Here is an 18,134-nt window from a genome sequence, read left to right on the forward strand (position 1 = left end):
AATGTTAAAGTCACCAAAAATTAGAATATTATCTGCTATGACTACAAGATCCGATAGGAATTCAGGGAACTCAGTAAGGAACACTGCATATGGCCCAGGAGGTAGCTATAAAAAGTGATTGAGTAGGCTGCATAGATTTCATGACTAGAAGCTCAAAAGACGAAAACGTCATTGTTTTTTTTTTTGTAAATTGAAATTTGCTATCGTAAATGTTAGCAACACCTCCGCCTTTGCCGGATGCACGGGGGGTTTGGTCACTAGTGTAACCAGGGGGTGAGGCCTCATTTAACACAGTAAATTCATCAGGCTTAAGCCATGTTTCAGTCAGACCAATCACATCAAGATTATGATCAGTGATTAGTTCATTGACTATAACTGCCTTGGAAGTGAGGGATCTAACATTAAGTAACCCAATTTTGAGATGTGAAGTATCACAATCTCTTTCAATAATGGCAGGAATGGAGGAGGTCTTTATACTAGTAAGATTACTGAAGCGAACACCGCCATTTTTAATTTTGCCCAACCAAGATCGAGGCACAGACACGGTCTCAATGGGGAAAGCTGAGCTGACTACGCTAACTGTGCTAGTGGCAGACTCCACTAAGCTGGCAGGCTGGCTAACAGCCTGTTGCCTGGCCTGCACCCTATTTCATTGTGGAGCTAGAGGAGTTAGAGCCCTGTCTATGTTCTAGATAAGATGAGAGCACCCCTCCAGCTAGGATGGAGTCCGTCACTCCTCAGCAGGCCAGGCTTGGTCCTGTTTGTGGGTGAATCCCAGAAAGAGGGCCAGTTATCTACAAATTCTATCTTTTGGGAGGGGCAGAAAACAGTTTTCATCCAGCGATTGAGTTGTGAGACTCTGCTGTAGAGCTCATCACTCCCCCTAACTGGGAGGGGGCCAGAGACAATTACTCGATGCCGACACATCTTTCTAGCTGATTTACACGCTGAAGCTATATTGCGCTTGGTGACCTCTGACTGTTTCATCCTAACATCGTTGGTGCCGACGTGGATAACAATATCTCTATACTCTCTACACTCGCCAGTTTTAGCTTTAGCCAGCACCGTCTTCAGGTTAGCCTTAACGTCGGTAGCCCTGCCCCCTGGTAAACAGTGTATGATCGCTGGATGATTAGTTTTAAGTCTAATACTGCGGCCAATGACTAGGGTTTTCAATTTGTCAGAGCTAATGGTGGGAGCCGTCGGCGTCTCAGACCCCACAACGGGAGGAGCAGAGACCAGAGAAGTCTCGGCCTCCGACTCCGACTCGCTTAACGGGGAGAACCGGTTGAAAGTTTCTGTCGGCTGAATAAGCGACACCGGTTGAGCATTCCTACAGCGTTTCCCTCCAGAAGCCATGAGAAAGTTGTCCGGCTGCGGGGACCGTGCGAGGGGGTTTATACTAACGTTACTATCTGTACTTGCTGGTGGCACAGACGCTGTTTCATCCTTTCCTACACTGAAATGACCCTTGCCTAACGATTGCGTCTGAAGCTGGGCTTGCAGCACAGCTATCCTTGCCGTAAGGCGATCGTTCTCCTGTATATTATGAGTACAACGACTGCAATTAGAAGGCATCATGTTAACGTTACTTAGCTTCGGCTGTTTGAAGTCCTGACGAACCATGTCCAGATAAAACCTCCGGGGTAGGAGAGTTGAATGAAAAAAAAGTTGAGTGAGGGAAAAAGTAAAAATATACGGTAATGAAAAAGTAAAAACCGTCAGGTAGCAAAGTAAAAACGCACAACAGCGTAAACAAGTCTGCAAGTTGTAGGGTACTATTTAGGGTACTAAATAGGGTACTATTTCCTCAACTTACAGTTCCATAACTTGTCAGGAAATTGAGCAAAATTGGACAACTGAGATGCAGGTTATTGCAAGAGTAAACAGGAAGTTTATATTCAATAAGAGGTTCATGTCTTCTTAATAAGTTCATTGCACACTGCCTTACTGCCCACTGTTGAGTCCTGCAGAGCCCCTTGTGTCAAATGGACCAGAACAGAACAATTTGTCCAGGATGTTTGGACCAACCATTTTGGGACATGGAATGGCAGATCCCTTCCCCACGACCCTTATGAGAGAAACAAACACTAAGCCAAAGGTGGGCACTGTCTTGTGTATAAATGTCATGCAATTGTGATCTTCACTATTTCGCAGTGTTTCAATATTTAAAAAAAATAAATCAAGTGCCACATTGAGTATTTCCATTGATCTGGTCCTTTCAGTGCAGAAACATTTCTGCTATGTCACCCATGTAGATGCATGCAATATGTGTAATGCCTCTGCATTTGTGAACCAGGTTACTGTTGATTTCATCATCTCTCTCAGATCACAGGCTGAATGCTGTCGTTCCCTGCTGAGAACTGGAAACGCCACCTCATGGTGTAGAACCAGGTTATATCAGTGATCGATGCCAACGTCAGCCACAGCATAAACAGAGGTAAACAAACAACCTGGACGCCAACACTCAGCTGCTGTGTGCTATTGAAAAACTCACTGTCAATGACTACTCAACAGAACCTTGCCAAAATGTAACTGGGGTCATGTGTCAGTTTTAATGTACATGATGCTGGATTATGACAAAAAGCTGAATCCTCATGGTGCCTCCAACACGTATCTACCATCTCTTCAGATTGTCTGTTTAACCCGCCGACTTCCCCTGAGCTGAGTAAATACCCTAAGACTCCTACCAGTGGTTTCCTGAAGGGCAGAATGAAGAATACCTTCAATACGTAAGACCACTTTTTTTTTTTATTAAAATTGTTTTTGAAATCATTAACACTTTTGAAGTTTGTCTAAATAGTTTTGCGGATGGCATGACAACTTGCTACCTTTTCTTATTGTTCTTGTTAGAATTGACTTTTTTTGCAGTAGCAGGGCAAAGACTGACACGGTTAAAAAGTTATTTACGTCCCTCGACTGATATCACTGTGGTTTCCTGACTTCTTTGAATTGGATTAGTTTTGTGTGGATAGTTCAGTGGAATGAAGAACGTTGGTATGTTCTTGGGAAAATAAAAGCACTTCACATTTGACTACATATCTTTGTGTAAAAATGTTAAATATTATATGAAATGTTAAGTATTGTAAAATGGAGTATGATGGGGAAGTGTACATTTGAGGAACTCTCAGCACTAATGTATGAAAGACAATTAGGTAGCTGTGATTGAATAAACTGCATTATGAAACATTTCTGCATGATCGTGAGAATCAATGTTTTTTTTCTTAAAACTTGGAACTGACGGTTGCAATTGTTACAAAAAACACTTTTAGTAATTTAAAAGGTAAAAACTCAGTCTGAACCATAAGTGATTAATTAAAGCCAAAATCATTCCATTTCTAAATGAGTCACGCAGGAACAAAATTGAATACTGGTTAACTATATCCCATTATGAGTCACAAATAACAAAGTACAGAATCGAAGGCCAGAATCTCCAGGTCACCTGTTATGTTCAAATTTCAAGCAAACATTTCTTGATTGCTATTTAAAAGTGGAAACTGGCGATTGGTACATCCATTTTTGGACTTTTGCAGATTGCCCCTTTAATCAAAAGAAACATGAGACGGTCAACAATGTATTTCAGAGAAGAATGTCAGAATAACTCTTGCAATTAAAATGGTCACATTTTAAATCAAAGCACTCATGTTAAAAGGCCCCAAAATTACCACTCATAATTAAACAGTTTGTAACCCATTCCTTTTATTTTGCAATCTTATAAAAGTCTGCAGCTGATTAGTTTACATTTTCAGGATGCAATTTCTGAGTAACAAAAGGTTAGCACCACCACCTAAAGTAAATAATGCCAGCAACCCCATGCCAAAATATGACCATTATTTTATAATTCCCCTTACATGGTAGTGAATCCATCATACAGAGCTCATTATAGGGCTAGTGCAGAAATGTAACAGTTATAATACATTTTATGAAACGTACGTTTCATAAAAGTGGTGGGATGACATTCAGACGTGTCGAAGTAATCAAACCAACCAACGCTCATCAGCCTCCCAAAGCATCTCAAATGATGGTAACGTCAGTTAATGCATAAAAAAAAACCCACACAATATCAAATCTAGAACTTTCCAAACACCTAAATAAGTGTCATCTCATTTTTATATATTTATCTTATGTACAATAACCCAGAGGCAGTGGCATTGTTCAAGCTAAAATCCTTCATTTGGTTTGACACTAAATGAACAGAGCACACAGAAAATTAACTACAATATAATTTGGTTTTTGAAGCTACGGTTGAGGTCTTTGTATGGCAGAACAATTGAGTTGAGTATGATTACCTCGGCCGGGATAGTTACATTACAACCTGAAAAAAATAGCAATATTAAAACATTGTAATGGTTACATGCTCCAAAAAAATCAACATGTATCCAATACCCTTTTCACACTATTGCCCTGAAATGAACTGTGCTCAGATATTTCCTTTTCAGCTAGTCCTTTCCAGCACAGTTACAGCAACTATGGTGGATGCGTAACCAGCCCAGCTCAACTCAATGTTATAAGTTATAGGCAACTTACCAAGAATGGTGATTGATGGCGTGAGTTTTCCATCTCTGAAGAGTGTTTCACTATCTATTTTGGCATAGGGATCATTTGGATTGGGGTCACTGGGAGTTCCTTCAACTCTGGCCCACTTGCCGATAGTGCTGTCCCATCCCACTATACAGTTCAACACACAACTGTGATCCTAAAAGAACCATATGAAAATGGAATTAGGTCAGTGTCAATTATCAATCCTACTTTAAACAAGTGGACATAATAAATAAAACATGATCTGTGAGCTATGATCAAGGGAAGAACAGCCATTTCAGCATTTATTTTTTGACTGAGGAACTGGCCAATTCTTTTCAAACAATAATTTGCCATAAAGGTAAGGTAGGCCACTAGTAACTGCTTGCCTGTAGAGTAGCCCCATGGAGAATGATGGACTCCCTCACTCGCACCCCAGCCCCGATGGTCACACCTGTGCCTATGGAGACGTTGGGACCCAACTATAGAAAGAGATTTATTTAGATGTTATATTAGGTATCATTTATTGTCTTTTGTTGTTGTAGCACGTAGTGTCTGACTGTTGAGTTGAATTGTATTGTGCAGTATATACACTACCGTTCAAAGGTTTGGGGTCACTTAGACATTACCTTGTTTTTGAAAGAAAAGCTTATTTATTGTCCATTAAAATAACATAAAATTGATCAGAAATACAGTGTAGACATTGTTAATGTTGTAAATGACTATTGTAGCCAATTTCCTCCTACAACAGGACAATCACCCAAAGCACAGCTCCAAACTATGCAATAACTATTTAGAGAAGAAGCAGTCAGCTGGTATTCTGTCTATAGTGGCCAGCACAGTCACCAGATCTCAACCCTATTAAGCTGTTGCGGGAGCAGCTTGACCGTATGGTACGCAAGAAGTGCCCATCAAGCCAATCCAATTTGTGGGAGGTGCTTCAGGAAGCATGGGGTGAAATCTCTTCAGATTACCTCAACAAATTGACAACTAGAATGCCAAAGGTCTGCAAGGCTGTAATTGCTGCAAATGGAGGATTCTTTGACGAAAGCAAAATTTGAAGGACACAATTATTTCAATTTAAAAAAAAAATCTATATTTATAACCTTGTCAACGTCTTGACTATATTTCCTATTCATTTTGCAACTAATTTCATGTATGTTTTCAAAGAAAATGACATTTCTAAGTGATCACAAACTTTTGAATGGTAGTGTATGTAGGTAAGTAGTAAGAGCAAGGATAAGCACTTACCACTGCAGTAGGGTCAATATTGGCTGTTGGGTGAATGTAAACATTTCCTGGGACAACAAAAAGAAATAATTGGTACAAATACACTTGTAATGACAGCCAAAAACTTCAAAAAGGTAACAAAAAGGCAAGTACTGTACTATAACCTACCACTTATTCTAGGCCCTCCTTCCTTGTTTGTAGCCAGTCTTTCAGGGTGGGTTTTATGATACTGGTTGAGGTACAAGCGACTGGCGTATATTGCAGACCTGTCTTTTTTACAAAAAGCAAATTGTCAATGTGGAAATGTAAGATGACTAAAGGTTAATAAACTCAGCAAAAAAGGAAAAAAAGTCTCTTTTTCAGGACCCTGTCTTTCAAGGATAATTCGTAAAAATCCAAATAACTTCCCAAATCTTCATTGTAAAGGGTTTAAACAGTTTCCAATGCTTGTTCAATGAACCATAAACAATTCATGAACATGCACCTGTGGAACGGTCATTAAGACAAACAGCTTAAAGGCGGTAGGCAATTAAGGTCACAGTTATGAAAATTGAGGACACTAAAGAAGCCTTCCTACTGACTCTGAAAAACACAAAAATAAAAGATACCCAGGGTCTCTGCTCATCTGCGTGAACGTGCCTTAGGCATGCTACAAGGAGGCATGAGGACTGCAGATGTGGCCAGGGCAATAAATTGCAATGTCTGTACTGTGAGACGCCGCTACAGGGAGACAGGGCGGACAGCTGATCATCCTCACAGTGGCAGACCACATGTAACAACAACTACACAGGATCGGTACATCACACCTGCGGGACAGGTACAGGATGGCAAGAACAACTGCCCGAGTTACACCAAGAACGCACAATCCCTCCATCAGTGCTCAGACTGTCCGCAATAGGCTGACAGGCTGAACTGAGGGCTTGTAGGTCTGTTGTAAGGCAGGTCCTCACCAGACATCACCGGCAACAATGTCGCCTATGGGCACAAACCCACCGTCGCTGGACTAGACAGGACTGGCAAAAAAAATGCTCTTTACTGACGAGTCACGGTTTTGTCTCACCAGGGGTGATGGTCGGATTCGCGTTTTTCGTCAAAGGAATGAGCGTTACACCAAGGCGTGTACTCTGAAGCGGGATCGATTTGGAGGTGGAAGGTCCGTCATGGTCTGGGGCGGTGTGTCACAGCATCATTGGACTGAGCTTGTCATCATTGCAGGCAATCTCAACGCTGTGCATTACAGGGAAGACATCCTCCTCCCTCATGTGGTACCCATCCTGCAGGCTCATCCTAACATAACTAGCATGACAATGCCACCAGCCATACTGCTCATTCTGTGCGTGATTTCCTGCAAGACAGGAATGTCAGTGTTCTGCCATGGCCAGCGAAGAGCCAGTTCTCAATCCCATTGAGCACGTCTGGGACCTGTTGGATCGGAGGGTGAGGGCTAGAGCCATTCCCTCCCAGAAATGTCCGGGAACTTGCAGATGCCTTGGTGGAAGAGTGGAGTAACATCTCACAGCAAGAACTGGCAAATCTTGTGCAGCTCATGAGGAGGAGATGCACTGCAGTACTTAATGCAGCTGGTGGCCACACCAGATACTGTTACTTTTGTCCCCCCCTTTATCAGGGACAAAATTATTCAATTTCTGTTAGTCACATGTCTGTGGAACTTGTTCAGTTTGTCTCAGTTGTTGAATCTTGTTATGTTCATACAAATATTTAGACATGTTAAGTTTGCTGAAAATAAACGCAGTTGACAGTGAGAGGATTTTTCTTTTTTTGCTGAGTTTATTTAGTTTAGAGTGATCAATGCAATGATTAGCATATTTTGAGTTTCTGTAATACACAATTTCCAGTGTTCCATTTGTAACTCTGGGTGCCTGTTATTGGTCACTAGACTAGAAGCTGAATGTTAGAATGTTATTCTCATATCTGTTGATAGTGATTGCCACCAGGCTGGAGGTACAAGGACAAAAGACACATTATGTATGGTTTTATTGTATTGATGACATTCGGTGAACACTGTATAGTTCTGTAGCAACTGACAAAGTCACTGCCTTCTGGTTTTTAGCTCTTACAAGCCTCTTGAACTGGCGTTTACAGAACATTTGGTGATTTCTGATTAAGATAAGGGCCTGCTCATAGAAGGCCAGTTAGACATTTTCCTGTGCCTGTTGCAGCTCTTAATAAAAAAATCTATCCGGCTTATTACCTTTACCTATGACTGGTCTCCTTTTTGTTCACCTGTAAATTCCTATTACACAGATTCAGAAGATGGTGGAGTATCCTACTCCAACATCTTCAAGTCCCACTGACCACACAAGTTATTCAAAAGATTGACGACCTACTCACCCTGCAGATTTGATTTGGCTCCAGATGGCAGGTGTTTTGTAGACATAGAGCTTGCCCTGCCCAGCCAGGGCTGTGAAGATGTCCTGTTCTAACCGAATGGCCTCAGCCCGATGCCAGCCGTTGCCATTGGTCTGCTCGTCTCTGTGAGGAAGAGGCCAATCTATGAGACCATGCTCTTAACATTTATCTCTGGGCGTGTTTGTTTTGCAGCATCCGGTAGCCACATTTTAGACCATTCAATTGGTTTCAAAGTGATAACTCCACCCACCCACCCAGAGCACCGGGCAATGCAAAACAAGCGTGCTAAATAATTCTCTAGTACAGTGTTTTCTAAATGTAAGTTCACAACCACTTCTGATTGGATTGTGACCTAAGGCTAGCTTGAAGGTCACAAGAAAGTTTGAAAGACTTTAGATGGGTCATTAACAGCACCAAAGTCACCAAGAAGAGTTGTCAAAAAGAGTAATTGATTCACCAAGTGCCCAAGGATACAGTGTGGATTGTTAAAAGTTGATAAAGCACAGTAGTATTAAAATGGATTGTGAAAGCAAAAGTAATTTGACAAAAGAGGGATCAGAGGCAACATGGTTGACTTGAGTAATGGAACACATACTCAAGGAAGTCCAAAAATATTCTTATATCAAGGTCGATGTCACACCAATCCCTTTGAATGGGTCCAAATTTTATATTTAAATATTTGATTGTGTGATTTACTACTAACAATTGTATAAATGTGTATGCCAACTCCTTCAATCTTGACAAATGATGATGATGTGCACATCAAAAGATAAGTGAGTGTGTGGCAAAAAACCTTCCAAAACACACCTTGAGAGTGATTTATCACCCCATGTGCTAATACTGTGACTCAATGAAGAGATACGCTTTTTAGATAGATATTTTTGTGTGACGTATTTGACTAATGCGTATCTCTACTCTAAAACCACACTGTGCAGTGGCCTAGTTGTACCGACTTACCCCTCATATGGATATCTGGTGATGAGGGACGGGAAACAGAGTGATGGCAGGAAAGGGAAAAGGGAAAAAGACAAATGAGGAGAAACAAGGATAGGAAATTATCAAATTTGCATGCACCACTCCCACACATAGAGATCCTAGGATCTCCCATGATAGGATCCCTGAGGGATCCCTCCCACTCACAACAGCATGTCCTGCTGGTTCTTCTGGAAGACTGCCCCAATGTGTTGGAAGATCTCCGGGGTAAACAGGTAGATTCCACAGTTGATGATGTCACTCACAAAAGTGCTAGGCTTCTCCACATAATGTAAAACCTGAAATAAGAGCAAGAGAAATACTTTCTGGATCAAGTAATAAGTCAAAATTGTAAATATATAAGCGCGACTAAAATGTGATGCATCACCTCATTCGTTTGCTGGTTTTCCACGATACAGCCATAGTTCATGGACTGCTTTCTGTTTGCCTTCAAAATAAAGAAGAAAAATAAAACAAGTGAAAGACAAATAATGATATCCCATGGTCTCCAAGCAAATTCCCAACTTTTCCCTTTATTGTTGAAGGCTTAAGCCATAGAAATCATGGACGTCTCCTCACAGTTGTCCCCAGGATGACGAAACTGCTAGGCTCTCCGTGTTCCTTCTGGAAGTTGAGCATCTCTGGTAGAGGAAACTCGGAGCACACGTCAGCATTCATAATGAAGAATGCCTCAGGGCCACCAGATAGAATCTGATCTCTGAAATGGTAGATGCCGCCTCCAGTGCCCAAAGCAGCATACTCCTGCAAATACCTACATAGTTTCAACAAGTTTATCAATTAGACTACTGTCCATCCATGTGTTCTATGCTTTGTCTTATTATGACGTTGATACAAAATTACTATGATCCTCTCTTTTACCTGATTGAGATTTTGAATTCCTGCTGTGCGCTACACATGAATCTGGTAAGTTCTTCATTTGGCTGGTAAAAGCCAATTAGCAAAATCTCCTTCATATTTGGCACCTATGGGAAAAATGCAAACCATGTTTCTTTCTACCAATGATGAAGATAAGAGAGGGACATTTATTATTTTGTCAGTGCTAGCCTACCTTTGCACATTCTTCAACGTGATGCTGAAGCATGGGCACACCAGCCACTGGAAACAAGGGTTTCGGGACCTCAAAGGACAATGGTCGAAATCGTGTACCTGTATGACAAGAACGGCAAAAGTCACCTGCTCAGTTGATCCCAATTACATTTTGATGACCTGTCTATCCTCGATCAGCATGCCAGTTCTTTCTGGAAATAATTAGAAGATACCTTGGGAAAAGTAAAGAAGCTATACTATCCTAGATTCTATTCTATGGAGTTGAAAGCACCACTATTCTTTTCTTTTCTATTTTGGCTTAGTGTTGAAAGCTCCCAACTTGTTCAATGTGACAATTCAAGTATCTAGCACAGAATGTCTATGCCAGGCTATCTTGACAGGTTGCTGTCAGCCCTTTTTCGACAACGTTTATCAGCAAAATTCTTAGATATGGCAAGCTGCACCTGAGGGTTTCCATGATCACGCCACGTCATTCATTAGCCTACTAGGGTGTATTCATTATGCAGATTATCTTGCAAAACGTTTTGCTCCAAACGCTCTTCAACGTGACGGAGAAGCGGTTTTCTTAAACGTAAATTGTCGTTCATTTTAATTGTATGGTTTCCACGCGTTTCCATTAAAATCTGTAATAGTCTGCGAAGTATTTGGCACAAGCAACTATCAATTCGGCCATGCGGTGAAGTTGAGTGAAGTCCGCTTTTTTTTTATGAAGAGAGACACGACTTAACTTCAACTTCCGTTTGTGAACCAAACGGAACCCAACAGCGTTTGGAATAAACGGTTTCTGTTGCAAAAAGTTTTGTAACAGAATTGTCGTAACGAATACACCCCTAGGCTAGCCCTTCAGAGCCAGGCTAGCTAACAGCTAGCTAGATATGTGGCTCTAGATAGCAGAACTGGAGGAATTAACATTTATGAATTTGCAAATTAGTAATTTACTTAACACTCACCTTTCTGTGGGCCTCCAATGAGAATCACAGATTTCAGCATCTTGAATTTGTTGTAGCTAACGTTAGCTGTCTACTAGTAATCTGGATCAAATCCTGACTTTCTTGTCTTCTTCCTGTTTGTTTGTTTTTGCTTAATACGTCATCACGCAAAACTGAGGATTGTGGGAAGTAGTGTTTTGCCATATCAGAGGCATATCAAATAATGAGTGGAGGAATGCTGTAATGTTATATTCTGCTAGTTGTGACATGAATTATATTTTATTGTCTAACTTTAATGGGGGGATTACAGGAATTTATCCTGCTCACCACATTCTCTTCTTCCCACTACTAGGATTCCTTCATGTCTCTCCAAAGCCAGTTCAAATCAGGTCAAACACCTGCTTCACATTGATACCTGTTGTTTCACATCATATTTATGCATGAAAAATGCCCAACGTCAAAGAAGATCATGAACTTCAATAAAAGAGAACTATACATAAACAGATACAATAACAGAGGAGTTTACTTTCTTATTTGCTCATTAAAATGTAACCTGCAGTAAAATAATCTCCGAAGCGGTTTCTAAAGCACATCTTTTCCACATTAACTATACCATATGCAAATCCACAGATAGTGTTTGTATCAAACGAATGGAACACCATACTCTGCAATAATCATAAAATGAGATGCTCCAATACGAGTCTCTTTGGAGAAGTTAGGCCTCTTCAGCACTCCAAATGTGCAATTAGAGAGACATGCTTAGAGCAGCAGTAAGCATGAGGTTGGATCTGCTGCTATTCTTAACTCCTAAAGCATGTCATATATGACTTGAATTTGAATAAACCAGCACATGTAAAGTACTCTATCTACCCATTTCCCTACCCTTCACAAGAACAAAAGGATTAACCACTAGGGTGCAGTAGCATAATAAGATTATGACATTTCAGGATGGCAGTAGTGCATAAATTTAGTTAACGACAATGCAAAAAGTCACCTCCAAAATGTTTGGCACCTATGATAAAGATGAACAAAAAAATATAATACCAGTAGTAAGCTGTCATTTTCTAACATGTGGGATTCTATTTTTCTCTATAAATGATTCAATGGAATTAAACAAAATTAAACATCTCAAATACAATTTTAAAAAGTAGCCAAAAACGAAGTGTCATAATTATTGCCACCCCTGTTTTCAATACTTTGTGCACTGAGACTTTTCTATAATGTTTTATGAGATTGGAGAACACATTGGGACAGATCTTAGACTATTCCTCAATACAGAATATTTCCAGATCCTTGATATCCTTTGGTCTGCGCTTAATGACTGCCCTCTTCAATTCAAACCACAGGTTTTTAATGGGGTACACGTCAGGAGAATGAGATGGCCATTGCGAAATGTTTATTTTGTTGTCAACTAACCATTTCTTTGTGGATTTTCATGTGTGCTTGGGGGTCATTTTCTTGCTGGAAGATTCACTTGCGGCAAAGTTTTAGCCTCCTTTTTAAATAAACTGTCATTTATGGGCAAATTCTTAACATAATTCTGTAAACAATTTAAGATCTTCATACTGTATATCTGGTACACCTGGGTCATTTGGTTTTGTATTCTACATCACTGTAAATATATATATACACACACTACCTTTCAAAAGTTTGGGGTCACTTAGAAATGTTCTTGTTTTTTTAAAGAAAAGCACATTTCAAAAAACACTATGATCTCATACAAACTCCAGTCTCAACTTCAACAGTGAAGAGGCGTTGTACCAGATCTTCAGTTTCTTGGCAATTTCTCACATGGAATAGCCTTCATTTCTCAGAACAAGAATAGACTGATGAGTTTCAGAAGAAAGGTCTTTGTTTCTGGCCATTTTGAGCCTGTAATCGAACCCACAAATGCTGATGATCCAGATACTCAACTAGTCTAAAGAAGGCCAGTTTTATTGCTTCTTTAATCAGAACAACAGTTTTCAGCTGTGCTAATATAATTTGCAAAAGGGTTTTCTAATGATCAATTAGCCTTTTAAAATGATGAACTTGGATTAGCTAACACAACGTGCAATTGGAACACAGGACTGATGGATGCTGATAATTGGCCTCTTTACGCCTATGTAGATAATCCATTTAAAAAATCAGCCGTTTCCAGCTACAATAGTCATTTACAACATTAACAATGTCTACACTGTACTTCTGATGTTATTTTGAAAGAAAATTGCTTTTCTTTCAAAAGCAAGGAAATTTGTAAGTGACCCCCAACTTCTGAACGGTAGTTTATATACAGTTGAAGTTGGAAGCTTACATACACTTAGGTTGAAGTCATTAAAACGTGATTCTCAACCACTCCACAAAATTCTTGTTAACAAACTACAGTTTTGGCAAGTCGGTTAAGTCATCTACTTTGTGCATGACATACTCATTTTTCCAACAATTGTTTCCAGACAGATTATTTCACTTATAATTCACTGTATCACAATTCCAGTGTGTCAGAAGTTTACATACACTAAGTTGACAGTGCCTTTAAACAGCTTGGAAAATTCCAGAAAATTATGTCATGGATTTAGAAGCTTCTGATAGGCTAATTGAAATCATTTGAGTCAATTGGAGGTGTACCTGTGGATGTATTTCAAGGCCTACCTTCAAACTCAGTGCCTCTTTGCTTGACATCATGGGAAAATCAAAAGAAATCAGCCATGACCTCAGAAAAAGAAATTGTAGACCTCCACAAGTCTGGTTCATCCTTGGGAGCAATTTCCAAATGCCTGAAGGTACCACGTTCATCTGTACAAACAATAGTACGCAAGTCTAAACAGCAAAGGACCTTGTGAAGATGCTGGAGGAAACAGGTACAAAAGTATCTATATCCACAGTAAAACAAGTCTTATATCGACATAACCTGATAGGACGCTCAGCAAGGAAGAAGCTACTACTCCAAAACCCCGATTTAAAAAGCCAGACGATGGTTTGCAACTGCACATGTGGACAAAGATCATACTTTTTGGAGAAATGTCCTCTGGTCTGATGAAACAAAAATAGAACTGTTTGGCCATAATGACCATTGTTATGTTTGGAGGAAAAAGGGGGAGGCTTGCAAGCTGAAGAACACCATCCCAACCGTGAAGCACAGGGGTGGCAGCATCACGTTGTGGGGGTGCTTTTCTGCAGGAGGGACTGGTGTACTTCACAAAATAGATGGCATCATGAGGAGGGGAATTATGTGGATATATTGAAGCAACATCTCAAGGCATCAGTCAGGAAGTTAAAGATTGGCCGCAAATGGGTCTTCCAAATGGATACTTCCAAAGTTGTGGCAAAATGGCTTAAGGACAACAAAGTCAAGGTATTGGAGTGACCATCACAAAGCCCTGACTTCAACCCTATAGAAAATTTGTGGGCAGACCTGAAAAAGTGTGTGCGAGCAAGGAGGCCTACAAACCTGACTCAGTTACACCAGCTCTGTTAGGAGGAATGGGCCAAAATTCGCCCAACTTTTTGTGGGAAGCTTGTGGAAGGCTACCCGAAATGTTTGACCCAAGTTTAAAGGAAATTTAATTGCAATGCTACCAAATGCTAATTGAGTGTATGTAAACTTCTGACCCACTGGGAATGTGATGAAAGAAATAAAAGCTGAAATAAATAATTCTCTCTACTATTATTCTGACATTTCGCATTCTTAAAATAAAGTGGTGATCCTAACTGGCCTAAGACAGGGAATTTTCAAAAGCAAGGAAATATTTGGCTAAGGTGTATGTAAACTTCCGACTTCAACTCTATATATTGTGGCATACAGCAGGTCAGTCACCAGGGGGAGACTCGTCGAGGCCTGGTGACAGACGGAGTATACATCACGAGGCAATGGCTCCATCTGCTGGATGTGCCAGGTCTCGACGGGCTCTCCGGCCAGGACTAATTGGGGCTGATTCGGAGCTGGTGAGTAGTCAAGGGCTGATTGCTCACCAGCTGTGCAAGGCCCATAAAGCTGCCAGAAGGGCAGCACACAAGGGAGAGCGGGGGAAGAAAGGACTCCCGTATAGTTGAGGACGGTTGCAGAGGTATGTGCAGGGAGTTCAGTTTTTGTGCCCGACAGGATACAGCAAGACCCGGAGCCCAGAAGACGGTATCCAGGAGAGGGTCTCGTGGGGGAGACCTATCCTTTTCTTTTTGATTTATTATTTAAATAAACACCCTTGAAACCGAGCTAATCATACTCTGTCCGTGTCTGATCTGTATAAACGTCTTGACCAAACCCCCTAGTCTGCCAATATATATATATATATATATATATATATTATATAAATAAAACTCAGCAAAAAAAGAAACGTCCCTTTTTCAGGACCCTGTCTTTCAAAGATAATTCGTAAAAATACAAATAACTTCACAGATCTTTATTGTAAAGGGTTTAAACACTGTTTCCCATGCTTGTTCAATGAACCATAAACAATTAATGAACATGCACCTGTGGAACGGTTGTTAAGACACTAACAGCTTAAAGGCGGTAGGCAATTACGGTCACAGTTATGATGACTTAGGGCACTAAAGAGGCCTTTCTACTGACTCTGAAATACACCAAAATAAAGATGCCCAGGGTCCCTGCTCATCTGTGTGAACGTGCCTTAGGCATGTTGCAAGGAGGCATGAGGACTGCAGATGTGGCCAGGGCAATAAATTGCGATGTGCAATGAGCATTACACCGAGGCCTGTACTCTGGAGCGGGATCGATTTGGAGGTGGAGGGTCCATCATGGTTTGAGGCGGTGTGTCACAACATCATTGGACTGAGCTTGTTGTCATTGCAGGCAATCTCAATGCTGTGCGTTACAGGGAAGACATCCTTCTCCCTCAGGTGGTACCCTTCCTGCAGGCTCATCCTGACATGATCCTCCAGCATGACAATGCCACCAGCCATACTGCTCGTTCTGTGTGTGATTTCCTGCAAGACAGGAATGTCAGTGTTCTTCCATGGCCAGACAAAGAGCCCGGATCTCAATCCCATTGTGCACGTCTGGGACCTGTTAGATCGGAGGGTGAGGGCTAGGGCCATTCCCCCCAGAAATGTCCGGGAACTTGCAGGTGCCTTGGTGGAAGAGTGGGGTAACATCTCACAGCAAGAACTGGCAAATCTGGTGCAGTCCATGAGGAGAAGATGCACTGCAGTACTTAATGCAGCTGGTGGTCACACCAGATACTGTTACTTTTGATTTGCCCCCCCCCCCTTTGTTTAGGGACACATTATTACATTTCTGTTAGTCACGTGTGTGGAACTTGTTCAGTTTATGTCTCCGTTTTTGAATCGTATGTTCATACAAATATTTACACGTTAAGTTTGCTGAAAATAAACGCATTTGACAGTGAGAAGACGTTTATTTGGGCAGTCTACAATTATATTTCATACAGGTATGGTCATGCAAAATTGTCCCAATCCAAAAACACAGCTGCCCCAATACATGGAATTCTATGGCTAAGCTTCCAACATTCTAATGTCAATGCTCAATGGCACAATATGGGGGATTTTTAACCAATAGTTGTAGCTGGTGCTTTATAAAGTTTGTTATTTTATTGATCATTTGAAAGGTAATTTCATGACCTTTCACAACCACTTGTCAAACTGGTAATTCTGATATGCACTCTAGAGGTCAATGGACAATGTTCTGTTGACCAGAACATTCTGAAAATGAATGGGATGGAGGGATGAAAGAAAGAGTGATAACACAGAAAGCTACCATTGCTGCACTGCTATCACACATTTACCAACTCTCGGGATGTAGACTTTCAAAAAAATCACTATGCAATATCGTCGGCCCAAGTGAGCCCGACAGTGCAAATTTGGGGGTCTGGCTCATGGACTATTTGGTTTAGATATTAGATACAAGCATCATGAAACTGATTAGGGTCACTTTGGTGTCGTGATAGGGGCTGCACCAAATGATTGATGTATTATAATAATTGATTATGCTTATGTTGTATTAATAGAAGGGGAAGGGCTATAAGACCCTCTCCCACTATATTTATAGGGTCCTGGACCACAGATTAGCAATGTATGCATCATAAGGTTAATACTGTTCCACAGTTCTTTTCTAGTCTCTGCCTCTTATAAGAAACAGTCTGAGCAGATGTGTGAGCTATTGCAGTCAAAACAGGGTGTCTGTGAGAAAGCACCTCAAGGCTAAAAGAGATACATAGACACAGACCCCTACAGGGGAGTAAATAGATAAGAGACAAGTCAGACATACCACTGTAAGCCACACGTGAATAGAAAATTACTGCTGAGCCCTTAGAAAACACGGGACTATTGTTTTCTCCTGCAGGTTTGTATAACTGTATATGCATGGGCTTGGTCCCATGAGTAGAAGGTGTTGACGTAGGCAGTTACATCACTAGGGGTTGACTGCAAGTATATTAAAGCAACTTTGACCTTTTTTATTTTGCAGAACTTACTCTGAAACATGTGCGCTGTGTTTCCGTTGTCAACTTCTGTCTGTAATATTATTAATAAATGTTTGATGGATTTACTTAAAGAAGATATTGTCTGATTGCGACCAAGTTCTGTAATTCTCCAACTGTGACCCTTCGATTTTTCTTGGCCTCTGGAAACATCGTCCTCACGGTAGATACACTTGCGTCCTCTACCGGGCAAGTTTACCACTGTTCCAGTGGTTTTAAACTTCTTAATTATTGCCCTAATAGCGGTAAGTGGTATATTTAAGCAATAAGGCCCAAGGAGTTGTGGTCTATGGCCAATATACCACAGCTAATGGCTGTTCTTATGCACAACTCAACACGGAGTGCCTGGACACAGCCCTTAGCCATGGTATATTGGCCTTATATCATAAACCCCCGAGGTGCCTTATTGCTATTATAAACTGGTTACTAATGTAATTAGACCAGTAAAAATACATGTTTTGTCATACCAGTGGGATACGGTCTGATATACCACGACTGTCAGCCAATCAGCATTCAGGGCTTGAACCACCCAGTTTATAATAAATAAAAAAAGATATAAAAATTGTACTAAATTGGCTGATCTATGAAGGTCAAGAACCATTTGTCTCTTTTTGTT

At 40.8% G+C, this 18,134-nt stretch overlaps 1 protein-coding gene across 2 annotated transcripts; it reads right to left on the minus strand.

The window, feature by feature from the left end:
- Positions 1-3,561: 3,561 nt before the first annotated feature.
- On the minus strand, positions 3,562-11,238 carry LOC115156109 (mannose-1-phosphate guanyltransferase alpha-A). 2 transcript variants are annotated; one of them, XM_029703415.1, is made up of 13 exons: positions 11,109-11,238; positions 10,160-10,257; positions 9,970-10,073; positions 9,670-9,862; positions 9,479-9,538; positions 9,259-9,389; positions 9,076-9,090; positions 8,101-8,241; positions 5,917-6,014; positions 5,770-5,816; positions 4,908-5,000; positions 4,528-4,696; positions 3,562-4,315 (listed from the first exon to the last, which is right to left on the minus strand). In XM_029703415.1, the coding sequence occupies exons 1-13, from the start codon at positions 11,146-11,148 to the stop codon at positions 4,215-4,217; spliced, it is 1,290 nt and encodes a 429-aa protein (XP_029559275.1). In that variant the 5' UTR covers positions 11,149-11,238; the 3' UTR covers positions 3,562-4,214. The 2 variants fall into 2 exon arrangements, with proteins under 2 accessions (XP_029559275.1, XP_029559276.1); XM_029703416.1 differs by lacking the exon at positions 9,076-9,090.
- Between the last annotated feature and the right edge of the window lie 6,896 nt (positions 11,239-18,134).

Source organism: Salmo trutta, chromosome 20 (genome assembly GCF_901001165.1).
Source record: "Salmo trutta chromosome 20, fSalTru1.1, whole genome shotgun sequence".
Taxonomy (NCBI): Eukaryota; Metazoa; Chordata; class Actinopteri; order Salmoniformes; family Salmonidae; genus Salmo; species Salmo trutta.